The sequence below is a fragment of the Phytophthora parasitica genome (assembly GCF_000247585.1).
Source record: "Phytophthora parasitica INRA-310 unplaced genomic scaffold supercont2.12, whole genome shotgun sequence".
Classification (NCBI taxonomy): domain Eukaryota; phylum Oomycota; class Peronosporomycetes; order Peronosporales; family Peronosporaceae; genus Phytophthora; species Phytophthora nicotianae.
The window spans coordinates 552534-563764 of NW_008648998.1; the positions used below are offsets into that span (position 1 = coordinate 552534).

Consider the following 11231-nt stretch of genomic DNA (forward strand, 5'->3'; position numbering starts at 1 on the left):
ATATGCACGTCGGGGGCCTCGTGCTGGCCGTGAATACAACAATGCTCATGTCTAGAATCTAGATTCTAGACCTACTACCAGCAGATAACTAAAAGTAGGCGGCGTATCAGCGCTTTATACTGCAGCCACAGTCGTGAATACTGCACGATATTGGAACCGGGGTTAAAACAGAAAGGGGCTTCTAATTAAGCTTTTACAGTCGAACAAATTATGCTAAGTACTACAATTGGTCAAGTACAGAGGCACGAAACGAGAACATGTATTATAACTCTCTCTCTCTAAATATATTTATATTTTGCATTATATAAACTTATGTCGAGGATGGATGTCATGTCAGCGGCCTACTTCACAACGTACCTTTTTGAGACTTCTATTTCTAGACAATAACAAATGCAATGTTAAACGCCTTTCAGAATTTTGGCCATGCTTTTCCATCGCATTTTCGTTGCCATTCGCAGGGCCAACTTTTAAAATCCTTCTGACAATCTTAGGCCCTCGTTTCTCCGATGATGCCTTGTGCCATTGCCAAGCAGCTCGTCCACGTTGCCATGACTGGTGCTACACCGTGTAGTACACGTACGTTTAAATTGCACAATCTTACTGGTGATCTTTGTTAGGTCCTGCATTTCTGTTAGAACTTCGACATCGCTTTCAAAGTGTCCGGATAACAGTAGCATGATTATATCGCTCATAATATTCCTTTTCGTTCGTGAAGATCCGATTCACCTAGATACTGTCACTTCGATTTAGATCATCAGCGCTATTTCATGAACAACATACTGGAGGGTTAAAAAAAAAGAACTCTTGAAGCAATCGAAAACACAGTAACTAGCGCGTGTCGTGTTTGCACTTATACAGCTATATCACAGCGAACCGAGTCAAAAAGATCAACTCTCGGCTCCTGCTCTCAAGAGCTAATCACAACAATCGGTTTACAGAAAGTAGGCACCGACAGCCATGACGGTAGCGCAGGCAGCGCCCATTGTGATCTGTGCGGCGCCGCTCGAGCCGGAAGCGCTGGCCGAGGCCTCCGTCGAGCTGTCGGAGCTGCTCGAGGGCGTCTCAGACGACGAGTCCGTCGTGGGCGTCGACGAACCGGCAGTGGACGTCGTGGCGCCGGCGTCCACCGTCGAGCTGGAGGAACCCACGGTGGTGTCAACGGCAGCGCTGCTGGCTCCAACCGCGGGGTCCACAGCGCCAGAAGCGGCCGTAGTGGCGCCGGTAGCAGGGGCGGTCGTGGCTCCAGTAGAGGAGGCGGCGGTGGTCGCAGCAGCCGAACCCGTCGCCGTCGAACCGGTAGCAGGGGTGGTGACCGGCGTGGTGTTGGCAGCAGACTGGCCGTTGACAGCGGCGATGGCCATGGCGGCGATGACGAGGACCTGGAAGAACTTCATGGTTTACAGGTAGTTTTAGACGGAGTCGGTTGGGACTTGAGCACTTGGAAGTGGAAATGGGAATGAGGAACTCGTCGTGCATCGCTCGGATGTACTAGAGGCAGAGGTGACGCTGTTAGGATACGGAGCCCCATGTTCGCCTCTCTCTCGTATGCCATACGAACCACATCAACTTGTGGTTTTGTGGCTGGGCAAATCCTCAAACACATGAAAATCTCTCGGACACCTGAAGAATAGGAAAAGCGTAAGGACACGTGGACAGGCCTGTGGGAAATGCTGCATGCTTCAATGACACCAAGGCAAGCGGAGCTTCTCTCTCGTCATGAAGGACAAGTTGGTAGTACAGTGCAATTCCTCGATAATCCGGTTAGGTACATTTAGGTAGTTTGAAAGGTATTGTTTCTAATAACACTGCTCAACTTGTGCATCTACTTCATAGTTTTAAGTAATGTATCGGATAAGACAGGGTATGTGAAATTTGTGGCACAAAATATGAGTTGCAACTGGGTGTAGAGGCGATCCGTATGGACATCCTTTTAGCAAAGAGAGTTCCGTGCAGCGAAATGACCCCCTCGGGTATTGCCGAAGGAAACATGCGAACATGACTGTCTGGGGGGCTTGGACAAACCGCAAGGCTGTCCGATAGAGAGAAGGCGCTTGTGGAAAGAGCTCTCTATGCTTCTGCCTCGTGTGCTGGCTCAACCTCGCGAAAGTTTCCCATCGTCCGAACGCTCTCAGTGCCATTCTCAGGCTTCATCGATCCTTGAAGTCAAAAGCAACAACATTCATTCTTATCCCGGCAACAAGAGGAAAAACCAGCAAATAAACGTCTATTGCTTGCGCTTTACAGTGCTGCAACTAGAAAAACCCAAAAACTTGGTCGAAATGGGCACTTGGCCACTCCGCTCGGCTCTTTTCAGACAGTTTACAGGAAGTAGGCGCCGACGGCCATGACGGTGGCGCAGGCCGCGCCCATGGTGATCTGCGCAGCGCCGCTCGAGCCTGAAGCCGAAGCCGAGGCGCTGGCAGCGGTGGAGCCGGACGTGGTGCTGTCGGTGGTGGACGACGAGTCCGGGGTGCTGGACGAGGTCGTGTCAGTCGTGCTGGAGCCCACCGTGCCGGCCGAGCCCGTGGTGCTGGTGGCACCGACCGTCGAGTCCACAGCGCCCGAGGCGGCGGTGGTGGCGTCAGCGCCCGAAGTGGCCGTGGTGGCGGCAGCACCCGACGTGGCGGTGGCGTCAGCGGCCGAGGTGGCGGTGGCGGCGGCCGATCCGGTAGTGGAAGCGGCCGTCGAGGTGGCGGCTTGGCCGTTCACGGCGGCGAAAGCGAGGGCGGCAATAACGAGGACCTGGAACACCTTCATGGCTTTAGAGTGGGGGGGGTGGAGTTGGTAGTGGAGACTTTGGGACTTGGAAGTAAAAGTGAGAATGAACTGAGCTGCTGCTGGCAGCGCATTAGAGCGAGGAGGACGTGGCGACCATGTTCCAGATGCAGCATGGCGTGCGCGCCGCACTTGTTCCCGTCGTAGGACAATTGGTAAGGGTTCCTATTTCGTCGGGTTGAATTCGGTATCTAAAATGTGATTGGACGAGAGGTCGGAGAGGAAAGCGACTGGATTGGTGGAAATGTAATCTGCGACGTTTTGCGTTAATTCGTAGAGTTGTTGAAGTTGCCTTTTCTGACAATAGTCAGCAGCAACTTGCCTCTTGGTGTGGCGTTGTTGCTTTGTGGTGCCTGCCGCCAATGCTGTCGCTCGACGTGAGGGCACCAGACTGCCGTCTTTGCATGTAGCGGCCCTGGCAGTCGCTTCGACAGCGTATCAGATAGCACGAGGGTGAGCTTGGTGTCCTCCAGACGGACCGCACGCCAGCGAAGTCACGCTGCCAGAAAGTTAACCCATTGACTTTTTCAAGGAGAATGCTCTTTTGCCATGATGCGTTTTGCACATTTGCCAGCCAAAAGTGAAGGAAACGAAGTTATTTGCCTAAAGCAAATCCAGACTGGGTGCATGTGCGAGATTACTGAAAGGCGACCAGTGAAAATGGGTATCTTTTTGCAGCAAAGTTGGAAATGCAACACAGGAGTCTATTTGCCCATTAGAGCTGCGGCCTGCTATCTACAATATACACGTCGAATGTCTGCGTCACGCGGACGTTGCTGTACTGGAGGATCCATCATACCCGCCGAGTTGTCCTTACAGCCGTAGCTTAGAGGAAGTAAGTGCTCACAGCCAGCACGGCAGCGGTGGCCGCTCCCATGGCTCCGGAGATCTGGGAAGCACCGCTCGATCCCGAGGCTGAGGCTGAGGCCGAAGCACTAGCGTCCGCCGTAGTGGAGGACTCCGTGGCGCTCGACGACTCCGTGGCCGAGTCCTCCGAGCCGACGGCGGCGGATCCAGCCGTGCTGGTGGCCTCGGCCGTGCCGCTGGACGCCATGTTCATGCTGCTGTCCATGCCGGACGCGGCGGTGGACGTGGCGGCGGCCGTGTCAGCAGCAGCCGAAGAAGCGGTCGAGGTAGCGGCCGACGTAGTGGCAGCAGCAGCGGAGGCGGCTGTGGAGGTAGCGGCGGACGTTTGGCCGTTGACGGCTGCGACGGCGAGAGCAGCGATGACGAGGAACTGGAAGACCTTCATTCTGGTAGTAGGGAGGAGTGGAGACTTAGACACTTGAGAGCAAAAGTGAGAATGAGACTGGAGTGCCGCGTACTGGTGGCAAGTGGCAACAAGATACTGCTTTCGTGATGTTGAAGTGCATCGGCGCACCCGTCTGACAAGATAAAGTTCATCTATAAAATGTAGTCATCGCAATTCTGGCTTTGCCACCGGCTACATACACGACAACAAGACGAATTGCTGGGAGTCACGAAGGTCTCATACATGTCGAGAGGAAGAGCCATGCACGTCGCACCACCAAATGAGCCTCTCGATCCACGACAGCTTCAAGGTCTCAGCGCTGCGAGCAGCGAAAGCTGTGACTTGGATCTTCCTCATCTTCTGGTAAATGAGGAAGATTTCTTGGAAGGAGCGAGCCGCCTGTCCTCCCTGTGGTCATTACTGGATGTCACAAACATTACGTTTTCTCGGAGCTGGAGAAATGGAAAGAGTGCGTCTCTGGCTCACCAATACTTAGGACGTTGTCGTTACCTCGATGCCACTACTGCCTTCTTCTGGACATAACTAGTTGGACTGGTGGTGATTTTGCAGGAGAACGCAACCTAAAGTCGCCCGTGAAGACTACGACGTACATTATTTTAAACAGATATGCACGTCGGGGGCCTCGTGCTGGCCGTGAATACAACAATGCTCATGTCTAGAATCTAGATTCTAGACCTACTACCAGCAAATAACTAAAAGGAGGCGGCGTATCAGCGCTTTATACTGCAGCCACAGTCGTGAATACTGAGCGATATTGGAACCGAACGCGGTCGGTTGGATTAGTCGTGCACGCCCAGACCCGTCACTCAAAGCAGAGGTGTTCAAATCCTTTTGAGAGGCACTTTCAACCGCATCCAGGTTGGGAGTAGCGACGGCGAGAATTTCTAGGGCTTCCATTGCTGGTACGGTATCCAGCAAATAATGCGTGAGTGTGTAAGGGTGAGTGGGCAATTTGAACCGTGGACATCACTTCTTCCTAGGCCTACACTGTAAATCTAGACTTTAGAACGATTGATATTTGGTCGGTAGTGCTCGTTTGCTGTTGCGATAGTCGCGTTTTAGTATTATCACTACCCCAAGTTTTAGCACAAGTATCCGCGTAGCAGCCTGTAGGTAGTTACTTCTCATTCTCAAACTAAAGAAAGTCGGAGGAGTTGTAGGAGAAGAAGCTGAACCGGACGCGCTGCTTGATAGTATATTATCCTTCTAATTGAGCTCGTTAATGCAGGAAGTCTAATGAGTTGACCGCTGACGGCTGCGGCGGCGAGTGTGACGATGACAATAAGTTAAGAAACCGGAAGTTATGATGAGGGAAGGAATACCGAAGACTTCAGCTCTTTCAAATAATAATCATGATCAGAACCCCAGTGAAGATGGAGTGGTATTGGTCGTGTGGACAGTTGAAAAGAAAATACTATCCTGATGTTGATGTGACATCGTGGGACCGTTGTATATAGCTCATTAATACAATGTAGCCATCGTAATTCCGGTTCGAAGGCTTGGTCAGCGATTACAGTGTCGTCGGCACTGTAGTCGCATTTACATAGAGAGTCATGCATACAAACCGCCAAGCCTGACCTAAAACAGTGGTTTCGAATCACATGAGACCTGAACCAATCCTTGCAGGGTTCTATATAAGCTATGTGGCTTCAGCTTTGGAGAATGTACAAATCCGCGGTGCCCGTTGCATTCTTAATCGTGTTAGCATTTTTACGACACTGTCGTTGATGACAGTTTCAGTGCTAATGCGGACCATTATTGACGGTTCACTAATGGGAATCAATACGCCCGACGGCGGATTCTTTCTCGGTCTGGGTTCGGTGGAGCGAACAGGGCATCGATGCTCTGACGGCCATGGTCGGTGGTCGAAGCAGGAAACTTTATACAGAGTGGTGGGGAGGAGAAATGAAGACTTAGATGCCTGGGTGCTTGGAAGTAAAAGCAGAGAGAATGAGACTTGAGCGCTTCATAAATCCGATACAGAAATCGAACTCATGATGAGGCACGACTACTCGTATTCAGAAGCCCCATCGAATTTGCGATAGTGTTGACTAGTAGTAACAGGTGAAAGATATGTTATCGTGATATTCGTGCATACGGTCGTCAAGATTAAGCCCATCTATAACGTGTTGAGCTCGCAATTCCGGCACGACGGATGAGCCCCTGTCTACATACTCAAATGCCTCGATATGAATGTCGAGAGGAAGAGTGATGCACCGTGCATTGCACAAACACCCGGCCTTGTATACTTCGAATTATACCCCAAACGAGGAGTTGGAACCCGTTCACACTGATACTTAGAATAAAATAGCGGAGACGTGGGTGATGGAAGTAAAAGCCAGAACGAGACTTGAGCGCTGCGTACTTTCAATGCAGGAATCGTGCACAAGCGTACTGTGGATTAAACCGTGACATTATTTGGTCCGGTATCGTAATTTTGAAGTGATTTCGTGTTCCACTTTGTCAAGTACGGAGTAGATAAATGTACCTAGTCATGGCAATTCTGGTTCGAATGCTTTTCACTGGCACCATCTACAGTGTATAAATCCATCGCGACATATAATATATTATGCCTGGACATGGGGTTGACGTGCAGGCCTGCCAACATGTCGAGCGAAACGTCATGCACCAAGGAGCTTCAAATCACAAACCAAATGATCCTTAGCAGCAAATGTTACAGCAAAGGACGGCCCAATTCACGGCAGTTCAAGGCCTCAGCGTTGAAAGTGACACGTCCTGGTAAATGAGTTTGCGCCAGAGCAACTTCTGGTGTCTTTTCCTGTCACTTCAACAGCACGATTTTATTTTTTTCACTGATCAAAACTACTTCTTCGATAGCAATGGTGCCTCGTATATACCTACAGTTCCGGCATTGGCGCATACAGCACTTAAGCTTCATTCTCACTTTTACTTCGAAGTGTCAAACGCCCCGGTGCAGCTTCCCACCTCCAAGTATGAAGGTTTTTCAGCTCCTCGTTATCGCCGCCCTTGCCGCTGCTACGGTCCACGGCCAGGACTCCAGCCGTCGTTTTCCACGTTCAAGCGCAGGATTCGTCGACTCAAGCGGGAGGGATTTCCGCTCCACCGATCCTCCATCGATCAGAAGCGCGAGCAGTCTGAGCAGGTCGTTTTTCGACCCATCGGCGCAACCCCGCCCTTCGGGTTCTCAGCCTCCACCTGCACCGTTCCGATTTCGCGCGTAGGTGTACTCCCATTATGCTAACTGCATTGTTAGCTATGCGAGTTACATGTAGTTAGTTTCTAGTAGAATGCTAGCACGTAACTACACAATGAGCACCTCCGAATTCACACTAAACCTAGAGCATCAAGTAGTTTTATGGTGCGGAAATGTACAAGAACCGAAACACGCTCGAAAACAAGATACCAAATTCAAGAAAATGCATGTGCTCTGGTTATCCTCTGGATTATATACACATGCTCAAACAATGCAAGACTCAAGTGTCGACTTGGACTTAGCATTTACGTGTATGTATCTTGCAGACATAGGTCTTAAAATGTACTCGGTTGTCTTTGCTGCAGAAAATTATCTTTGAATTTTCATCTGGAGGAGAGCCTTTACGAAATCGCGACGGTGCTGAGATCCTTTCGCGCTTAGCATTGAGCGGGGCACGATTGTAGCAATCCGTACTATTAATCGGCTTACATAATCTAAATATGATATTCGCAAAATTTGCGCAATGGACAGGCTTCTATCATTCATCTGAACACACATTTGAGAATACAGTAATCTGTCAATTACAGCTCATGTCGCCATTCATTCAGGAGCCTTGGTCAGTCGTGAATCGAGGAGTCCTATGCAGTAAAACGCCTTAGTTAGTGGAATTCTTTGCAGCCTCATTGGCGGCTCATGCCAAGTTTAATGCAGAACCCAAACGTTATTTACTGAAGTATTAATATCACATCAGAAGAGAAGAGAACTATGAGTGTCTTTGAAAACAATATCGTTTAGCTAGTGTCTTACTACCCGCAAAATGGCTTGTTTGTTCAGTCCATTAAACGAGGAAAACAGCAGCTAGAGCCGTGACGGTAGTGACGATGGTGGTGGCGAAAACACTGGAGGCGCTGTTAGAACCAGACCTGGAGCCGGAAGCGGAGCTGATTGCTATGATGACTTCAGTCGCGTTCCTTGCGCCGAGGACAACATCAAGGGCGTCACCCGAGACCTCCAAGGCAGTACTCGAGTCCGTGTGCGAGGAGCTTGCAACTGAATCGAGTGTTATAGCGGCGAGAACGGCGGCAAGGAGGATTCGACGAATTTGCATTGTTGTTGCTTGATTAACGACGCGAGCTGGAACTGGTAGTCGTACGAAGAAATGAAGAATGACAACAGGCAACCCAATCGACTGACTCAAGTGGGGCGCCTATGACTCGCCTCTGACTATATTTCGAAATCTTTGTGCGGGTTTAGAGGGGGGCTCAATTTCGTCTGAACGAGCGGCGACATGAGCTGTTATTGACAGATTAGTGCACTCTCATTATGCGCCCAATTGCGCTAGTCGATGTGAGCCACAAGCCTCAGCGATTCTCGGATAAATGACAGAAGCCTATCCATTGCGCTGATTGTGCGAATACAATTTTGGTTTCTGTAGGTTGCTTAACGGATTGCTACAATAGGCGTGTCGTTCTCCGCCGAATGCTAAGCAGGGACATGCGAAGGGATCACGGCACTGTCGCGATTTCGTGGAGGCACTGCTTTAGATCTAAGTTGTAGATGTAGTTAAAGGCAGTTCCTGCGGCAAGAGCGGCAGGTGTACATTCAAGACCAGTATATGTAAAATACAGTCAGAAGTCTCGAAGATTGACTTTCAATTCGTTACGCTTATCTGCTTGTAAGCTTCGAAGCGGTCAACGCCAAAGTTTTTGTGGTTACTGTGCTCGACATACGCCCAATCGAACAAGTTCAAATCAACTCAAGTCCAATTAAAATGACAAGATGATGAATAAAAATACTCTTTTCCTCAAAGAATATCTTGAAAATTATCATACACAAATCTTCGCATAGATCTATAAAATTACCAGGTATTTGAGCTTCATGTAAAGTTCGTTACGTGTAATATTTCTACTAGCGTCTAGCTACACTTAACACGCATAGCTAACTATACAGCGCAAAAGGAATGCACAGTTTGCAGAAACCGAAACCTCTATGCGACCATCATACGGCGTTCCTGCGCCATGAAAACGTAAAATTCTTCGTCCCTTTCGTGCTAGTATCAGGACAAAGAAAAACAAGTCATTTCGCTCAGATAAGGCTTAGTACCGGCCATCGAAGTCTCTCTTCTTCCATATCAACCTCGACTGGGCGACGTCATCCAGAACTACGCAAAATCAACGCCTCAGTAAACCCTGGTATTTTGAAAATCAAACCAGGTTTAATTCATCGCAAACGTTGTTTATTGACAAAATCAACACTGTTACGTAGTGTACAAACAGCAATTTTGCAATAAAGACGATTTGTATACGGCTATAACTTGTGGATGCAAGATATAGTTCACGTCGAGTCAGTTTTGACTCAAATCTCTCGGCTTGCTCTTGGCATTTTGCTATGCTATTACCAGCAAGTTTTGAGATTAAGCAGCTTTACAATTGTTCAGCAATTCTTTGTCATTCTGGAGAACTGCGAATTTGGCATTTTTGCAAGATGGCCCTACTACTAGCCCACGACACTGCCCATCTCTCTTCGCGTATCCCCACCGGCGTAATTTCCAGTTTTCGGTGTACACGGTTGTAAATCCCAGCACAGCGCAATTGCTTGCGTCGGAAATTCACCTACTACTTCACGGATTGTTTTCCGATTGAGATGGTCCAATGCAAGCTTTGCGTTTGTTCTAGAGAAAAGACGTGCACAAAACAACGAAGAGTGCTTGCTAAATTGTTACGTGCTGCTTTTTTTTTACTAGACATTAACAGCCATATACACACGAGCTAGAAAGGTTGGTCTGTTGGAATGCCTGTCGGAATGCCTGTTGGAATGAAGGGGATGGCTTCTGTCGGTGAGTCTCTCGTGTGGATCGAGTCCACGGCCGTGCCATCCATATCCGAGGGAGGGACGGTGCCACGAAGGTTGTCGTTCTGGCTGTTGGCGCCAGCGACAGCGAGAGTGGCAATAACGAGGAGCTGGAAAGCCTTCATGTTGGCAGGTGGGAAGAAGTAGTGTAGACTTGGGTGCTTGGAAGTAAAAGTGAGAATGAAGCATGGCTTGCAATGAGGAGTAGCGTATGCCAGCGTGGGGCTCCATTACTTGTGTTCACAAGTTCCACTGAGGTTGCAAGGTTGATCCTCTGCAGTTGGCGAGAGATAGGATATCGTGACATCGAAATGATGTCGCGCATCCGCTCGTCTAGAAAAGTCTAGAAAAGTACATATTTAAAATTGAATCATTGCAATGAGCTGGATCATTACTGGCAACTTACTGAAAACAGTTTACGTATTGTATGAGTACTGTATGCTGAATCTAGGCCGAGATAGTGCTCGTTTTCCAACACCGCCGATGAGGCCAGGGCAACAAACTTAATATGCTGCATAGGGCCTCTTGCTTCACACACATTCGCAATGATGTCCTAGTGAATCATCTCGGAGGCTATCCTCTCTGTGGTCATCAGTGATATGTTGCTGTGTCAAAAAAAAAGTACAGATTATACTGTGCTTCAGTCGTACTCGCTCACCAGAGCTTAGTCGCCGTCACCGTCTTCCTTCTACCGGATCAGCCTCGCTTGACTGGACGACGTCATTTAGAGCGATGTATTATCAGCGCCTATGCAAACCCCGGGGAGACGATAGCCAGGTTTACTAGAGCGCAAACGTTGATTACTGATGACTGAACCACAAGTAGCAGTGACTATCACGACCCTGTTGCCTAGCGGTGCTAGTAGTATTGGAACCGGACGTGGACTCAGTAGCTCCTGCAAACAACGTAACCGTAGTGCGCCAAAGATAATATCCAGTGCGTCATTTGAGACCACTTGGGCTGTATCGATCGATGTAAACCGAGTCAGATAAATGATAGAAGCCATCCATTGCGCTGATGGCAAGATGGCACGATGGCCTTTCGCTTCTGCAGGCCGTTGAACGCGATTGTGAATTGCTGTAACTGTATATGTTCCGGCGAAAGCCGAACAGCGAAATGCACTACGGCTACAAGCGCTATATCGAAGTCATAGAGACA

At 49.2% G+C, this 11231-nt stretch overlaps 5 protein-coding genes across 5 annotated transcripts; 2 read left to right on the forward strand and 3 right to left on the reverse strand.

The window, feature by feature from the left end:
• Nucleotides 1-813: 813 nt before the first annotated feature.
• Nucleotides 814-1394, reverse strand: PPTG_07552 (hypothetical protein; the record flags this gene model as incomplete). The annotated part of the gene is made up of 1 exon (XM_008901830.1): nt 814-1394. The coding sequence occupies one exon, from the start codon at nt 1392-1394 to the stop codon at nt 933-935; it is 462 nt and encodes a 153-aa protein (XP_008900078.1). The 3' UTR covers nt 814-932.
• A 687-nt stretch (nt 1395-2081) lies between these two features.
• PPTG_07553 (hypothetical protein) lies at nt 2082-2962 on the reverse strand. The gene has a single exon (XM_008901831.1). The coding sequence runs from the start codon at nt 2755-2757 to the stop codon at nt 2320-2322; it is 438 nt and encodes a 145-aa protein (XP_008900079.1). The 5' UTR covers nt 2758-2962; the 3' UTR covers nt 2082-2319.
• Nucleotides 2963-3495: 533 nt separating this feature from the next.
• On the forward strand, nt 3496-4161 carry PPTG_22132 (hypothetical protein). The gene has a single exon (XM_008902026.1). It carries the CDS (start codon nt 3651-3653, stop codon nt 4062-4064), a length of 414 nt encoding a protein of 137 aa, XP_008900274.1. The 5' UTR covers nt 3496-3650; the 3' UTR covers nt 4065-4161.
• A 3943-nt stretch (nt 4162-8104) lies between these two features.
• On the forward strand, nt 8105-8606 carry PPTG_22133 (hypothetical protein; the record flags this gene model as incomplete). Its single annotated transcript, XM_008902027.1, has 2 exons — nt 8105-8282; nt 8566-8606. 2 exons carry the CDS (start codon nt 8105-8107, stop codon nt 8604-8606), a joined length of 219 nt encoding a protein of 72 aa, XP_008900275.1.
• A 1321-nt stretch (nt 8607-9927) lies between these two features.
• On the reverse strand, nt 9928-10240 carry PPTG_07555 (hypothetical protein). Its single transcript, XM_008901832.1, has one exon. The coding sequence runs from the start codon at nt 10196-10198 to the stop codon at nt 9992-9994; it is 207 nt and encodes a 68-aa protein (XP_008900080.1). The 5' UTR covers nt 10199-10240; the 3' UTR covers nt 9928-9991.
• Nucleotides 10241-11231: the final 991 nt, after the last annotated feature.